This window comes from Protomyctophum bolini (genome assembly GCF_963924005.1).
Source record: "Protomyctophum bolini genome assembly, chromosome: 16".
NCBI classification, from domain to species: domain Eukaryota; kingdom Metazoa; phylum Chordata; class Actinopteri; order Myctophiformes; family Myctophidae; genus Protomyctophum; species Protomyctophum bolini.
In genome coordinates, this window is record NC_137877.1 from 14885922 (window position 1) to 14904227 (window position 18306).

Consider the following 18306-nt stretch of genomic DNA (forward strand, 5'->3'; position numbering starts at 1 on the left):
CACTACTACGTAATCACACACGATTAATTAATTGAATAACGCCAAACAAGGATTAATTAGTTTAATTAAGGATGGTATTGTAGGAGAGGATTGGATGGGGTTATTTGGAAGCGAGTGACATAATAACTCATAATAAATATGAGTTAAAGGTCATTGATGAGTTGAGCTGCATTAAGAGATAGGCTTGGGCCGATTTCCGATAACATTGAATAGTGATACTTACCTAATATTGCAAATTTGCGATATTGCCATGATTCACATGTGACCAAACCATAACAGTTGAGTGTATGTGCAGAACAAATAGCGAAAATAGATGACAATATCATTTAGATTTAGCGTGATATTTTAGTCTAACTACATCATTTTGGATATCGCCCAAGCCTATTAAGAGATGATAATGATGATGGTGATGATAGGTCGATTATTAGAATGAGGGATGATAGTTTAATATGGATGAATCATATGGATAAGGTTTATTAGTTCTGGATGATTATAGTCATTATAATGTCAATTAAATGTCTACCTTTCATTTCCGTTCTTTCTTCATATTGATAAAATCCACGTTCATCTTTTGGGAGAAACGTGAGACATTGGTAAGTAAAAGAAAAGAGATTTAAAGTTGAGGTGAAGTTTAATGTAAGCTGTCTTCCTGATGCCCAGTCTTACCTCTTTGAGCAACCATAGACTGGGCTGCTGGTACTCGAATGGAAGTGTCTGGGACGTCTAAACGTTTAGTCAAGAGATACAGCTTTAGTGATAGAATCTGCCAATATGGAATGCTGTTCTTTTTTTTAACATGGAAACATTGTGACAGCAAAACCTCACATGCCCTTGTTTGGTCAAAAGTATTAACACTGCTGTGACTCTTTAACTTGAAATGTCGGAACCCATGAAGACCATAGCGTCAGAAACCGATCTAACACGTTGATGATCATGCAGCAGTGTTACGTTTAAACACTCAACCAGACGGCATGTTTGGTCTTACTGTCATTAAAGTTTCCTTTTCTGAGTTTAAACTACTCACCATGAGGAACCTTTCCTAATCCAACATCTGTGGATAAGCATGAGATATAGTGTTACAGCAGAGAACTGGCTCATAAACTGCATAGAAATACTAACTACCGTATTTTAAAATAGTACGGACCTTTGCCGGGATGGTAAAGCTCAGCTGTACGCTTAGCCTCTCCCATGGGTTCCAGTTGTGCTAAAATTAGATAACTGGAGTTAGTCGTGTCCATGTTTTGTAGGATATTAAGCACGATTTATACTTTGTTGGATCATGGTGTCGTGGGTCGAAAACAGCCAATCTACAAGCTCTGCTACCATATTGCGGAGGCGATGCGTGAACTATTCTTTATGCGCCACACCGTCTTACGATGGAGCATAAAGTAGGCATTAGACGCATTTATATTAACTAAGGTTACCTTATGAACTAGATTAACGTATTTGTGATATTGTTCACATTATAAGTAACGCATTTTGAACTGTTTAAGTCTCAACTTTAACGCAAAAAGAACATAGAGCACAAGAATAGAAGAAGCGGGGAGAACAGAAATCTACACAAAACAAAGAGACTCACATGACATCATCTGATGTCCAGACCAACGAGTCAAAGAGGTCAGTGGGAGATACTGTTACCCTGTTAGTTATCGTGTTGACATCTTACCTGTTGTGTGTTCGTCTATACCGACGACCAACATTTGATCAAGAGGTTCAACTGTGTTTAGTCTACAGACACGAGGTCCATGATGGGACCAGATTTGGAGCTTACACGAACAAACACAGAGACGTACCTGTACCAATGGTGAGCTTAGCGTTGGAGATGTGAGGGCCGCACACCACGCGGTAGTTGCCTATGTCCTTCGACTGGCACTTGTGGATCTTCAGGAAGTGGCGGTCTCCCGCCACGCCGGTTTCGTACTTGTCGCCGGTCTCCAGTTTCTGCGTGCCTTTGTACCAGGTGAGGCTGATCTCGGGGTAGTTGATTTTGACCTGACACTCGAACACGGCCGTCTGGTTCTCGGGCACGGACTGGTCCTCGATGTCTCGGATCACGGAGACAGGCTGCCGATTTCATAGTCACGTTCACGGTCAGTTATATATGATATATACTACACAGATATATCAGTGTAAGTGAGAGAGTCTGTGTGTGTGTGTGTGTGTGTGTGTGCGTGATCTATATAAATTAAATATATGCAGTATATAGTTGGCATGAGTGCAGTACCTCTGCCGCGCGTCCCTCCAGCTGTTGCATGAAACGACTCACATCTTCTTCTCCAACCAACTCCTGCAACACGCACGCACGCACACACGCACACACACACGCACACACGCGCACACGCACACACACACACACACACACACGATGTTTGACATTTCCTGCATAGCTTGTTTAGAGTGTTTGGGTGTGTTTTCCTTTTTGGAGAAGGGTCACAGCCAGTGTAATAGATGATCATCACGAATGTCTTTTATCTTGTCTCACCACTGTGCCCGTCTCGTCCTCCTTCTCCTTCTTGAGGAACGCAATGGCGTCCAGGATGGCGCGGTAGTCGTGGATGTCGTGCTCACGCAGGATCTGCTCGTACTCTTTGGGGTCGCGACCTCTCAGCAGCTCCACGATGTTCACGTCGCCCTTGTCCTTGGGACTCTTGCTCTTGGATGGAGTCCTGTCGCACAACCAACACGACACGGGTCAGCCTGACACGATGACCACATGAAAAGAAGCCTCACGGCTAACACTAAATGTGTTGCTGTCGGGCAGAAACCTTGTACAGCAGTGGGTTTCAACCGTTTTCATATCAAGGGCCGTTATTTATTCAGTATTTGAGCCACACACCACCATTTGATGAGATTTAGCCTCTCAGACCCAAAACTAAAGATTATTTCTTTGTTATCGTACCATGTTGGTACCATTAGGAAAGATAACGTTGAAGCGTTGATCAAAATAACAATTATTTACTTACTAGAAACGTCTTTGTAGTACAGAACATTAAAGATGGAGTGCAGTGTTTATGAGGTGACAGTACTTCAATTAGACCCCTCGGTGTGGTTGTTAAGAAACACACTTACTTCTTCAGTTTAGCCCTGAAGTCTCCCATTCCTTCGGCCTCCTGTTGCTTGGCGACCTCCATCTCGGCGCTGCTCTCGATCTCCCCGTGCTTGTTGGAGGCCACGCACCTGTACTGTCCAGAGTCGGACTTGGTCACCTCCTTGATCACCAGCTTGGTGTCCTGACCCTTCTGCTCCATGGTGATGCGACCGCCCGGGGTGATCTGTCTCCACTTGCCCTTCATCCACTTCACACTGGGGATGGGCTCGCCGCCGATCTTTGCAATAAAGGTGGCGGTGTCCTCTGTGAAACAACAAGAGATTGAACGTTCAACACACAGTACACCTGTCGTCTTTCAGATGTCCACACTATCACACCAGTATCCTCTGAACAAAGCCTATGAGTCAACTTACTCTCAGTGACGGTGATGTTCTTGGGCTCATCGATGAAGAACAGGTTGTCCAGTCTTTTAGCGGGGGCTGCAGCGGAGGCTGCAGCAGCCGCAGGCTCACCAGCGGTCGGCTTGGCTCCTTTATCTGAGGGCAACATTTCAGCGGGTGAGTGCACGGCACTGGCACTCTTAACGAGCCCATCGTTGAATATAGATGGGACATGTACGTTCACGTAAGACAAGACAAGAAGTCAAGGGAACGACAAAGAGGCAGCACATATTCGTGCCATGCTACAGAAATGCAAAGTTACAAAGTGAGGGGATCTGGGAACCCATTTGTTAAAAATAAATACAAATATATATGTATATATATTTGTTATATGTTAAATAATTTCCTTAGTAACAGTAAAGAGGTGGTGTTACGCACCAATTAGTCTAGGGGTAAAGGGTACGCATAACATATGTTACATGGTTAACTTTCCGGACTGCCTGTGGAGGAAATGGTCTGTAGCATGTTAGATATTAAAAAGAACGGTTGGAACAAGAAACACCTGAAGCACAACATGGTGGTAGTTGTTGTTAAAAAGGACATTTTGTCAAAGAACGATCTCCGTACAAGATCTCATCGTGTCCATGCAAATGCGACATGGTTACCTTTCACGGTCACCACCTGCACCACCACCCGGGACTTGCAGAAGTCACTGCCGATAGTATTGCTAGCCTTACAGAGGTAGTCCCCTGCATCAGACTGGGATGCCGGGCTAATCTCCAGTTTGGGGCTGCCCTCCACAAATGTGATTTTCGTGTTTCCACCAGACTTCAGCTCCTTCCTGTCCTTCAACCACTGGATCTTCAGAGGAGGAGAGCCACTGACCTGGCATTTAAGGGTCAACTTCTCCCCCTCGTTCACCGTTAGTGGAGTGAGAGCAACATCAAACTTAGGAGCCATTGCAGAATCTGAATGAGTCATAGTGAAACAATCGAGAGTTACAGATATTTGTTTGTTTGCAAATAAACGTAAACTAACTGGACTGCCGTTCCTTCAGAGCGAAGGAACATTTTTTGAAATACAGTAACAAGACCATCCCACTGAGAACATGTTTGTTCAAGAACCATTTGATTAAAATGTTTCAACAAACTACCAAAACCTATTCAATAAGAGGGTCAAATGTAAGATTTATATTACACATATTATTCTGTCTTATAATAATATGTATATTATAATTGGTCTATTTTGTTATGATTATCATTTGAACACACCTGTGATGGTGAGTGACACTTGACAGGTAGCACTGCCAGCCTCATTGGTAACCTCACAAGAGTACAGGCCGCTGTCAGAGAGCGCGGTGTCTTTGACGGACACCGTGGCCACGTTGCTTGTGAAGCCCACGTCGTGCTTGTCAGAGCTGGACAGTTCCCTGTTGTCCTTCAGCCAGGTGCATGTCATGGGCTGGGAGCCGGACACACGGGCCTCAAGCTTCACCGTCTTGCCTGCTAAATCCATCATGGACTCAGAGGGTCGCTTGGTGAAGTTTGGAGGAACTTTGCGTTCTGTTAGTGGAAGGAAAAAAAGTAAAGAATATGAGGCCATAGATCATGAATAGCAGTGGTTTAGGATTCGAACGTGTTATCCGTTCACCAGGCCGTACGGGGGGTGTATCGAGGTCACGCTTCAAAGCAATCCAGAAAGGTAACAAGCAAACCTTTGACGAGGGAAAAAGACCAGACAAGCGACAAAGCAATCCAGAAAGGTAACAAGCAAACCTTTGACGAGGGAAAAAGACCAGACAAATGACAAAGCAATCCAGTGAAAAAACAAACAAACAAACCGGAGTCAAACCCACAAGACCAAATCCAAGCAAAACCATGTGAAAGAACACCAAAATGGTGAATTTATATCAATGGTGCATTTATATAGCGCTTTTATCCAAAGCGCTTTACATAGATTCATTAGATTGTGCATTCACCCATTCACACACACATTCATACACCGATGGTGAAGGAAACCATGCAAGGTACCAACTGCAATTAAACAAACAAACACCGCTTCAAGGCAACAAAGTCCAGTTTCACACCAACAAGACAAAATTATACAACACAACAGTACACAATTCCATAACTGTACAGACAACCTGTTCAATATCTCTATAATATTTCCTCATCAACAAATGCATGACCAAAGGCAACAACATGAAATGTCAGTAATATGCATGGCACAGGATCGTCGTTCACTGTTAGTATGTGATGTAAGGAATCAGAATCAGAATCAGAAGACGAATGAATTGTCAGTTTTGTTACCTATTTTCACAACAGCGTGACAGGTGTCAGACCCTGCAGCGTTGGAAATTTCACACGTGTATTTTCCAGCCGACTGAGACCTGTCATTGTTGAGGACTTCCAGAACGCAGGTCGAGTGTGTCATTTTAACGTTATACTGATAGGAGGCATAGATCAGCTTGTTGTCCTTCTTCCAGGTAACGTAGGCCCTCTGGCTTCCAGAGTACGAGCACTCCAGACGCAGAGGCTGGCGCAGTTGGTGGGACACGTTCTCCGGCATTGGCTTGACAAAGCGGACGGGTTCTGAGAGGAGTAATGTTGAGATCAGATATGTGGACAGACACCCACTAATTGTTTGTATACATGCGGAGGGACACGGCTATGGGTACTTCACTGCTCTCCCTGGACGTTCATGAATCCATGGGTATTTACATACGTAGGTAAAGGAACGCTATGTCAATGGATTTAGTTGCACCTACTTTGCGTTCAACTATGGAAGACAATCTATTTTGAGCAGGATAAATAAATAGCTACATATTAAAGGTGACATAAGTGATATTTTTAGGTTAAAAAATGTTTTTTGTTAAGAGTTAAAGATCTAGATTCTGATAGTAATTGTTGTTATAGAGTTTCTTCAGTAATAGGGGTCTCTCCCTGTTTTCTAAATAACTGGAGAGCTGGGGAGACATCTCTTACTGAACAAACACTATCATAGCAATGATTACTAGGGGAACATAGAGCTTTTCAACAGTTACTTTAACCAAAACATATCACTTAAAGCACCTTTAACAGGAACGCATGCTGGCAACGAAAGGAGAGGGAAACACGCATGCACCACGTAGGTTAGGTTAGCGTTACCTAGTGTGACATAAGCATGGCAGCTGTCAGAGTGCTTAGCCTCGGCAATTTCACAGGTGTATTTTCCCGCAGCTTCTTCTCTGTCACTATTGAGGACCTCCAGGACGCAGCTGGAGTCGGTGGTCTTGACGTTGTACTTATAGGAGGCCCAGATGAACTTGCCGTCCTTTCTCCAGGTGACAGACACTTTCTGGCCTCCAGTGAACGCAACCCTAAGAGCCAGAGGTTCACCCACTCGGAACGTGGTGTCCTCCAGTTTCCTCACAAAGCGCAATGGTTCTGCGAAAAGCATTTGTGGTTATTGGTAGCTAATTAAAAAGCAGGCAGGAATAACTGTTATAATTCAAAGATTAATTTATGATTGCTATGCAGTAGCCTTGAATGCATTTCAATTATGAGCAAATAAAGCATGAGAAAGACTAGAAAAGGAGAAAAGAACGTTAGGAAATAGATGAGGCTGCTGCTGTGATGTGTTAAGAGAGCTGATACCTTTCTTAGAGGTTTTGCAGGTGACATACGCGTCACAGATGACAGAGCTCTCTTTGTTCGAAACCTCGACTGAATAATGTCCAGCAGCCGCTTCTCTGTCGCTATAGAGCACCTCCAGAGAACACGAGGAGTCTGTGGTCTTGACGTTATACTGGTAAGAAGCCCAGACGGGCTTCCCGTCCTTCTTCCAGCTCACGTTCACCCTCTGGCTGCCGGTGTAGTTGCAGCGGAGTGTCAACGGAGCGCCCAGCTTGTATGCCATATCTTGCAGTTTTTTCACAAAGCGCACAGGTTCTGAGAGAAGCAATAATGGTGTTAGTTGCATTGTCTTGCCTGCATTATATTATAGGGTCACGTCAGTAAGGCAGTGGTCTCTCGAGACAGACTGTTGGCTCACACAAGCTCCAAGTGCTTCTAATTGAACAGTCTGTACAACAGAAGGACTAAAAAAATGCCTATCCCCCTCCCCCATTACAATTACGTTAAAACTTTGCCGTCGCAAAAGGAGGCGTGGTTACAGACTTTCTGTAGCATTTAAAGATTGTGGAAGAGTTGTCTGACTTGAGAGAGTAATGAATCAGTGAAAATAAATTATGCAGTAATTCATTATTTTTTACTATAAATAATTGACTGATTATTTAATTTAACGTTTTCCAAACGTGTTTGGCGAGTGGGGAGTTACCTAGTCTGATATAAGCGTGACAGGTGGCAGAAGTGCTAGGGTTGGATATTTCACAGGAATATTTGCCGGCGGCTGCTTCCCTGTCACTGTTCAAGACCTCCAGGACACAGGAGTGGTCTGTGGTCTTCACGTTGTACAGGTACGACGCCCAGATGGGTCTCCTGTCCTTGGACCAGCTCACATACACTGGCTGACTGCCAGTGTATGAGACCTGTAGCTTCAAAGGCTGGCCCACCCTAAACGTGGTGTCTTCCAGCTCTCTGACAAAGCACATGGGTTCTATGGAGAGGTTTAGGAGTATGTTAAGGTTAATCGCCCTGTCTACAACCAACATAGGGGGAATGAACATGATTGATGATCTAATATTGGACATGATGTACCTAGTTCAACCAGACAGTGGCAGATAGCAGAGTTCTCCGAATTAGAGATTTCACAGGAGTAGTGTCCCGCTGCGTCTATCCTGTCGTTGTTGCGAACCTCCAACACGCAAGCATTGTGTGTGGTCTTCACGTTGTACTTGTAGGAGGCCCATATTGGTCTGCCGTCCTTTTTCCAGCTCACATAGACGGGGGGGCTGCCACTGTAAGCAAAGTACAGCGACAGGGGCTTGCCCAGCCTGTAGACTCTGTCTTCCAGCTTTTGCAAAAAGTGAACAGGTTCTAGAGGAAACAGTCATGCTTGTTATTGCGATGCAAAGCAAAAAAGATGAATTGCGTAATATAAAACTAAAAGTAATATTTTCAAAGCATCAATGTAGATAATACAATTAGTTATATGTGTTACCTAGTTTTACATTAGCATGGCATATGTCGGTCCCGGCATCGTTGGTAATTTCACAAGTGTATTTTCCAGCTGCCTCTTTTCTGTCACTGTTGAGAACTTGCAGGGTGAGGGTGTCATGTGTGGTCTTGACATTGTACTGGTATGAAGCCCATATGAGCTTATCGTCCTTCTTCCAGGTCACAAACACTCTCTGGCTCCCAGTGTACATGCACTTGAGAGTCAATGGCTGTCGCAGTTTGAAATAAGTGTCTTCCAGCTTTTGCACAAAGCGTACAGGTTCTGAGAGGAGCAATGTTTTGCATTAGTGGCATTTTGATTATTAGCAGAGAAATTATGAAGCTCATGCACAGTAGAAGTATTGTTTTTTTTGTTGAGCCGTGAAGCGATTGCAAAGCTATGTTTATGTATGTGTAATGTATGTACATAACTAGAAATGCCTCAATACACTGTATCATCATCGAATGACAACGCATGGCCTTAAAACTTCATATAGAAGATATCCAACTCAACATCCGACATAATTTTGATGTGATTTGCAATGGTGTGCATGACCTCTGAACTGTTCATCTGTGTGTGTGTGTGTGTGTGTGTGTGTGTGTGTGTGTGTGTGTGTGTGTGTGTGTGTGTGTGTGTGTGTGTGTGTGTGTGTGTGTCTGTCTGTGTGTGTGTTTCTATGTGCAGGGCGTTGCTGAAAATGAGCACTTGTGCTCAGCTACTAAAGGGGAGAGAAATCGTTGAAGGATGTGACTGTATTTGAAAGCTTTGTTCCAAGATGTACGATAATTATGTCAATTGACATTTTGTGGCTCGAATGTACACAACCACAGGTTGACATAGTCGATGCAATCAACAGACGAACGGACAAGCAGATGAAAAGGTAGTATTGCAATGTTACCCAGGCTGATGTGAGCATGGCAGGTATCGGTTCCGGCACCGTTCTCGATCTCGCAAGTGTACTTGCCGGCCGCATCGGGCCGGTCACTGTTGAGGACGTCCAGAATGCATGTGGAGTCCGTGGTTTTAACGTTGTACTTGTACGACGCCCAGATGAACTTGCCGTCCTTCCTCCAGGTGACGTGGACCCTCTGGCTGCCAGTGTATGCGCACACCAGTTTCAGAGGATGGCCTACCATGAACGTTTTGTCCACAAGCTTCTGGACAAAGCGCACCGGTTCTGAGAGCAGTAAAGTTGATGTTAGCATATGTGAGCATTAACATGCATGCATATGTGCTGACATATGAGCTGTATGAGCAAAGCCAGCAGAGGATATATACAGTATATATACAGCAATGTCGACTAAGTCCAAAGACTTTGTTTTTGACCATCTTGAAGTAGTCATGTAATTACATGTAATGTAATGTAACAACAAAAACAAACATTGAGTATTGCTTATCATATTTTAATGACACACCAACATACTGTTGGGGACTGTTTTGTAAAAAAAGAACGAGCTTCACCTTGGACAACCACTTGACAGATGGCAGATGCTGAACCGAGGCGGTTTTCAGCTTTGCAGGTGTACTCTCCATGATCGAACTTGGTGGTTTTGCTCAGTTTCAACGTTGCAACGCCATTGGATAACTCCATTGTGCACGTGTCAGATTTACGCAGCTTTCCGTCGGCTCTGAACCACAACACTGAGATGTCAGGCGTTCCGGCAACGCGGCATCTCAGTGTAAGTGGTTCACCCACCTTCATTTCTAACGGCTTCATCTTGTCAACAAAGTACGGTCGTTCTGTGGTGAAATATGATGTATGATTAATATAACTATGCATGATAAGATATAGATGAATGAGGGAATTCTGATGATAATGCGATACACGTTGCGGTTAACAACTCATATACAAACACCGTTACCTATCATAGTCACTTGTGCTTCACATTTGTCACTTCCGACGCCGTTGTCTATTTCGCAAGAGTATCTACCAGCTGCTTCCATCCTATCCGAGTTGAGGACGTCCAGCATGCAGGATGTGTTCGTTGTAATCACATTGTACTGATAGGAGGCCCAGATCAATTTGCCGTCCTTCATCCAGGTTATTCTTATCCTGGGGTTTTCGCTAAATGTGACCTCAAGCCTCAGAGGCTTGTCCTTCTCAGAGGTGATATTCCTCAACTTCTTCACAAAGCGGACCGGTTCTAGGAAAAGCAGTGTGGATAGATTCAATTACTTCACTTTCACGTAGTATTGAAAAAGGAGAAACCGTTTTGTTCTAAAATAGTGCTAACAAACCTTTCACAAACAGGTTAACAGGACAGCTTTCTTTGCCCGCATCGTTAATGATCTGGCACGTGTACTCTCCGGCATGGGTCTTGTCGACTTTGTTAAGCTGCAGAGTGGCTACGTTGTCTTTCAGGGCAATGTCGCAGCCCTTTCCGTGTTGCATCTCCTTGCTTCCTCTGAACCACTTGACTTTCAGAGGGGCAGGGCCTCTCACCTTGGCAGTGAAAGTAACATTTTTGCCCGGCAGCGCTTCTTGCAGCCGCGGTTTTTCCACAAATGATGGAGGTTCTGGTTTCAGAAAAAGACGTTTTGCAGGATAATGTTAGATCCCTGGGTGATAAATACTTATTTCAAAATGTCTGGAATCAACTTTGCATCTACAAACCTGTGACAGTCACAGAGGCACTGGTCTCACTGGCTCCTGCAGAATTAACAGCTTTGCAAGTGTACTTTCCAGAGTCAGACAACGTGATAGTTGGCACGCTCATTTTACAAGTATTATCACTGAAACTGATGCCATGGGATGGACCACTCTTTATCTCCCGGCCATCATGGAACCAGGATGTGGTGAAAGGAGCAGAGCCAGCCACCTTACACACCATCTCACCAGGCTTACCCACAAGAAGATTGGTGTCCCTAAGTTTTCTTATGAACGTAGGAGGAATCATCTTATCTGTTTTAAAAGAGAATATGTGGTATTATATTGTGTGCTACAAGTAAGATAGAAATTGTATCTATGGTATTAATTGATATTGCATGCCAACCACTGGCATGGGAACTTTGATCACAGACCTGAAACAGTCAGTTTGATTTTGCAGGAAGCAGCTCCGGTGCTATTTTTTACTTCCAGCTTGTATTCTCCTACATCTGGTTTATCAGCTGACCGAATCTTCAGTATGGCTATCTTCTTGGAGAAGGACATCTGATATTTGGCACCAGCGGAAATCTCTTTGTTGTCTTTGAACCATGTGGTTTTCAGTTCTGCTGCGGTAGACACTGTCACTTCAAGAGATGAATTCTCGCCCGTCTTCACAATTAAAGACTCGGGGAAATCCACGATAGAGGGGGGTTCTAGAAATTAAGCAAGAAAAGATCCTTTAGCTAACTGAATCCTATCTGTACCTGATATGGAAAGGCTGAATCTGGAGTGGTACCAACCTAGAACAGTGACTTGGGAGACACACTCCACAACTCCAGAGTAACTGCTAACGTGGCAGGTGTATTTTCCCGCTGTGGTGGTGTTAGCCTTCAAGACCTTAAGGCTGGCCACGTTGTTCTCAAATGTGATCTTCCTGTTGTCACCGTCTCTAAGAACGTGATCCTTGTCCTGAACCCAGGACACAACCAGGGGCTCGGATCCTTTGACTGTGGCTGCTAGCGTTAACTCCTTACCAGGCATCACCGACTGGTCAGTCAGTCTCTTCACAAACACTGGTGGTGCTGAATAGTGAGTAAAACAGTGGCGGTGAGGTCAAGGTGTTGCACGTGGAGCAGTGCTGTTTTAAATAATTACTACCAAAGATTGTACTTTACTAACCTTTTAGACTAACTGTCGTACGACAGGTCTCACTGCCTACACTGTTTGAGACGGTGCACTCATAGATGCCGCTGTCATCGGCAGCCAGTTTCATCACGTGGAGCGTGGCAGAAGTGCCTTCATTGATGATTCTATATTTGAAGCCCTCTTTAAGGGGCCGTTTGTCTTTGTACCAGGCAATCTGGCATGGTTGTTGTGTGCCAAAGATCTCACAGCACAGGCTGACATCTTTTCCTATTGCACCTTCCACTTTGTTCGGTGTTTTAGTATTGAAAGACGGGGGCTCTAGAAAATATAATTGAGAGAAGTTAAAAAATGAAAATTATAGTCACGGTCGGACAAGTATCTTCAAATTTTTCTCAAGTCTGGGGGACATGCTCAGTTCAGTCCATGCCATGGAGAATCCATACCGTAATCCAAACCGAAAAATGACAAACGGAGGGAGTGTTGCACAACACAAAGGGAGGGAGGGAACATTCTCTGATATTCATGCTACAAAAGGATCGTAGGTTCAAAGAAAACGTAAAAAGACAGAGGGGGGCGGTCAACGGTTTGGTCATTCTTTTAACAGAGGAAGGATACATACAAATTGAGGTGCTGTGTTAACTGTGAACGAGCAGACGACACGCAAGAGAAAATGTGATACGATACAGGGGGCAATGAAATATTTGGTCAATATTTAAAGGAAAGAATGCATTAATACTGGGTGATGGGTTGTTCACATTCATGCTCTCCGACACTTTGGGAGACGAAAAACAAATGTCCATGCCGAAGTGATTTCAGATGGGGGGGGGGGAGACACCACACAACAACCGTGAACGTTCCGAGGAAACGCAAGACGCAATCTCAAAACACACCGGAACCCTCGTCAAACTTTGAGGTTCATGCGAGCACAATTTCGGTAGCTGACCTTGGACTGCGAGAATGGTGCTGCAGCTTGCACTGCCAGCATCATTATACGCCTCACAGGTATAGACGCCACTGTCCTCAAACCTCATGGCTTGCAGCTGAAGGTACGCCGTTGAATCGGCAAACATGGTTTTAAAGTTGCCGCCGTCGGTTATCATTTCATCGTTTTTGTACCAGCACACTTTCAAGGAATGCGAACTGGTGAGCTTGCATTCGAAGCGGTGCCCGTCACGCTGCTTCACAAAGGTATTGGGAGGCATTTTCCGGACAAACCGTGGAGGTTCTGCAAAATCAAATAAGAAACATTTACTAAAGCGTGACATCCAATAATAAAAGAGATGATGGTCATGGAGACTGGTCATGGGATGCTGAATGGCAACATAAATAACCCTGTAAAAAAAACATGGCAATCTGGTTAAGTTGGCGGAGATGAAGATGTAGGCGAAGAAGTGGTTGTGAAAATTCAAAAGGTGGTGGGGAAAAAAAGATAAAAGTCCAACCTTTCACCAACAACTCTGCGTCACATTTCACTCTTCCTGCTTCATTGGTAACTTGGCAAGAATAAGTTCCAGCTTGCAAAGGGTCGACCGAGTAAAGATCTATGTGAGAAGAATATTCCTCCAGTCCAATCGTACACGATGGACCCATCACGAGTTCAGAGTCGTCCTTGAACCACTTCACAGTAAACGGAGGTGTTCCTTCGTAGACACTTCTGAAGCGTACAGTAGACTTTGGAAGGACAGCCTGGGCTTCAGGCTTAGTTACAAAGTGTGGCGGCACTACAGAAACATCATTCAGATACAGAGGGTGTGAGCTGTATTCTTCATATACAGGCTTACATTACTTAAGTAAATGAAAACAAACATCTAAGTATCTAACCTTTAGCTGTAAGCACAGCACTGCAGGCAGCGCTGCCGGCTTTGTTGGTTATCTTACAGGAGTATTCTCCGGTGTCTGCGCCACTAGTCAGAGTCAGCTCCAGTGAGACAGCATTGTGAGTTTGTGTAAGCTTGTGTTTGGAGCTGGCATCGATCTGTCTTCTGCTTTTGCTCCATTGGACTGACATTGGCAGAGAGCCGTCAACCTTACACTCCATCACAACCACTGAACCCAACGCCTCCTGAACGTGCATTAACTTCTTAATGAACACGGGAGGAATCAGGTGTTCTGTTTCAAACGATAACATGAAGCAAAGGCATGGGCGTGAGTGCAAATTGTTATCATTAAAGCGATCAAATCTAAAATGTTAGGCTGAAGTAGCGCTGTGCATGAAGCATGTTAATCTACCTTGCACCAAGAGGGCAGCAAAGCATGTGTCCTGCCCTGCTTCGTTAAGCACCTGGCAGGTGTACTTCCCGCTGTGACCGGCCTCACAGGCAGGAATCCTGAGAGTGGCCACGTTGTTCTCAAACGTCCTCTCCATCTTAGGATCCTCCAGGATCCAGCTCTTGTCTTTTTGCCATTGCACAGAGAGGGGGGCTGACCCCTTCACCGTGCACTGAAAGACGGCAATGCCTCCTAGGACACTGGAGACACTTTCAATCTTCTTAACGAATGACGGTGGAGCTGAACCAACATTATGCTGTGACATCAGGAAAAGTGCACGTTGTGCTGTGTGTGTGTGTGTGTGTGTGTGTGTGTGTGTGTGTGTGTGTGTGTGAGAGAGAGAGAGAATAGAGAGAAAGAGAGAGAGAGAGAATTCAAAGACACAGAATCAATGCCAACCTTTGATTGACATAGCTGCAGCACTTGTACAGTTCCTAACCTCATTGGCAGTCATGCAATGATAAGAACCAGCATCTAGTCTAGCAAATCACAGTCCTGGATATTCAAAATCATGACTTCATCACTATATGTTTGTGTGTGTGTGTGTGTGTGTGTGTGTGTGTGTGTGTGTGTGTGTGTGTGTGTGTGTGTGTGTGTGTGTGTGTGTGTGTGTGTGTGTGTGTGTTGAATGTGACAGGCTTTCGCTCTTTAAACCACATGCACAACCCCAAACGCAGCAGTCACCTTGCAGACAAATTCTGACACAGACCTTCTAACACTCTCTAGTCAACTCTTCAACACATGAAGGAGACTTACTCCTGCATTTAAATAAACCAAATTATTGAATTGATCTTCTAAGTAACCATGAAAATAAAGATGATATATCCAAACCATCCTTTTACTGATAGCACAACAAAGAAAGCCTCTCGTCCTGACTTCACAGTAATATAGCAGCACACAGCTCACATCTGGGCAACAAGTCACAAAATGATATCTTGTGCAACAACTTTGCACCCAAACACTTTAATCTCTCCAACTTTAACTATTGCCCTTTTCTCTCCCAGGGAGTCTCCCTGGGTTGCACTGATTTGACAAAACTGTTGGCTCTGGGATAAGAAACCATTCACAACTGAATCATCAGCTGTTTTGGTGTTAGTGAACATGTACAGAAACACTTTCAAATAGCGATGTTAGAAAAGACCAGAAAAAGTCCCACAAACCTGTCACGGTGAGCACCGCATCACATCTCTGACTCCCGGCTGCGTTCTGCACCTGACAGACATACTTCCCGCCGTGGGATATCTGAGTGTTTTGCAGGTTCAACATGGCGGCTTGGGTTTCGCGGGACATCTTAATGTGCTCGTCTTCTCTGAGCTCGCGGTCATCTTTGATCCAGCGGATGGTCATTGGGAGTGTTCCGGAGAACAAGCATTTCATCATGACCTCGGAACCCACCTGGGAGGTCACGTTCTCTAGTCTCTGAACAAACGATGGTGGTTCTAGTTCTAGGGAGAGGTTCCACAAGTCAGCCTATAGCCTACAGTACATAGGGTTTACTCATGTACTGTACATAAAGATTCAAGTTTGAACATTCTGATGTCCAGGTTTGATGTTTTCCTTCTAAATAATAAACTAAACTGTTTGAGCTTAAATATGCATTGCTTCTATGTTAATGACACCTGTCTGGAATAAAACCTTAATATTATTATTGTAATATTATAATTGTTAGAATTATAATATTCAACTGCTGTTTCAACTAACCTTTCAATGATACGTGGCAAGAACAAGATGTCTCTCCGACATCATTAGATACAGAGCATTGGTACTTCCCAGCATCCCCAGGCTCACACTTGGAAATCTGTACAGTAACAGTTCCGTTCTGAACACTGATCTTATGCCGTTTGTCATTTCTGATCTGGTTATCATTGTGGTAGCAGATTATTTCAAACGGAGCCGAGCCTGACACGGCTCCTTCCAAGATAATGTCGCCGCCCTGCACGAGCTCGGCAGACTCGAGTGACCTCACGAATATCGGAGGCTCTGTGAGAAAGAAGAGTGTTCGGTTGTTAAAGAAACGCATGCAGTCAGACAGCTGGGGAGGAGCGAAGGCGTGAAAGCTAAAACACTGAACCGACCTTTGACCATGACTGTGCTGGCGCAGCGGTCACTGCCAGCATCGCTGGACGCCACACACACGTAATCACCACTATCCTTAACGGTACAGTCAACGACCTCCAGAAAGGCCATGGAGTCGGAGAAAGACATTACGTGTCTGTCGTCTGAGTCGACGTCGACGCCATTTCTAAGCCATTTGATATTGATCACAGGGCTGCCCTGCACTTTGCAGAATAGCTTCAAAGAATGGCCAACTTTCACCAGTTGTGAAGGCTCGACCTTCAATGAAAATGTGGGCGGTTCTGTGAATTAACAATAACAGTTAACAGAGATAGGACAGAAGAAAAACAGAAAAACAACAAAACTGTTCTCAGTTAGCAAAGAATAAAGGGCACCTTTGACAAAGAGGACTGCGGTGCAGTCGACCTTCCCAGCTTCATTGGATACTTGGCATGTGTATTTGGCAGAGTCGCCAGGTTTCACTTTGTGAAGCTCCAAGGAGCTTGAAGAGGCATCTTTCTTAATAAAATACGAGCCCCCAATGGAAATCTCCTTGTCTTCTCTGAACCACTTAACAAGCAAAGGCGCCGTTCCAGTGAAGCCTGCTTTCAAAACAACATTTGATCCCGGTGCGACTTCCTTGGATTCAGGCTTCATAGTGAAAACCGGAGATGCTAGATTCATTCAGGAAGAAAAACATGATTACACTCAAAGAGAATGTCAATAAGAACTGACACATGCCTACGTGTTGTCCATCGTTACTCTAACAAAGTTCTTTTGATGTTATGAACTAATCTGACCTGTGACACACAGAACCCCGATGCTCTCGTTGTGTCCGGCAGCGTTGGCCGCGCGGCACGTGTAAGCTCCAGAGTCGCTGTTCAGCGCGCTCTTTATCAGCATGGAGGCTGTGTTCTCACTGAAGTCGAGCTTATATTTCCCATCTGTGTTTATCTCTCTACCGTCTTTGTACCAAGAAATATTGATTGGCTTGGATCCAGACACTTTGCAATCCATAGTGATATCAGTTCCAATATTCCCATCAACTTTCTTAAGACTTTTTGTAAAGGATGGTGGAACTGGTCGATCTGTGTGAGGAAATATAATTAATACGAAAAAAATACCCTGTTGTGTTTTACAAACATTGAATTTGATCATCTAAAAAGTATATAACCAACCTAAGACGGATACAGAGCATGTGCACTGATCCTTTCCAACTTTATTGGACACCTCCATCCTATACTCAGAAGTGTCTCCTTTTTCTGCAGTAAGAATCTTTAGGCTGGAGACATTGTCCTTAAGGGTCAGTTTATATTTACGACCACTGGTCATCTCCTTCTCGTCTTTAAACCATTTGACTTTAAGTTCCGGAGTTCCAGAGATTGTACAGTCCAAGGTGGCTGAATCTCCGGCCGTCACACTGATGGAAGCCATCTTTTCTAAGATTTTAGCCGGTTCTAAAATACAACAACACAATTTAAAAAATTCAAACATGATCAATACTTATATGAAGGACGTCATAGAATACAGTGCTGAATTTGGCAAAAAAGGCAATTCTTCTAACCTTGAACTGTTAAAACAGCTTCACATTTCTGATGCCCTGCTTCATTCTCTGCTAGACAGGTGTACTTGCCACCGTGTTTTATCTCGACAGATGAGAATGAAAGGCTAGCGATGGTGTTGTCAAACAACATCTTGACGTTTGGATCGTCATCTCTCAGTAT

General features: G+C 44.3%; 1 protein-coding gene across 1 annotated transcript in view; it reads right to left on the reverse strand.

The window, feature by feature from the left end:
• Nucleotides 1-18306, reverse strand: part of ttn.1 (titin, tandem duplicate 1) — a 168336-nt gene that overhangs the window by 114110 nt on the left and 35920 nt on the right. The window contains exons 38-44 of the mRNA XM_080784967.1: nt 4701-4991; nt 4095-4397; nt 3463-3585; nt 3070-3352; nt 2483-2666; nt 2225-2287; nt 1794-2064 (exon numbers count right to left, since the gene is read on the reverse strand). Coding sequence (XP_080641093.1) covers nt 1794-2064; nt 2225-2287; nt 2483-2666; nt 3070-3352; nt 3463-3585; nt 4095-4397; nt 4701-4991 — 1518 coding nt within the window. The remainder of the gene's footprint in view (nt 1-1793; nt 2065-2224; nt 2288-2482; nt 2667-3069; nt 3353-3462; nt 3586-4094; nt 4398-4700; nt 4992-18306) is intronic.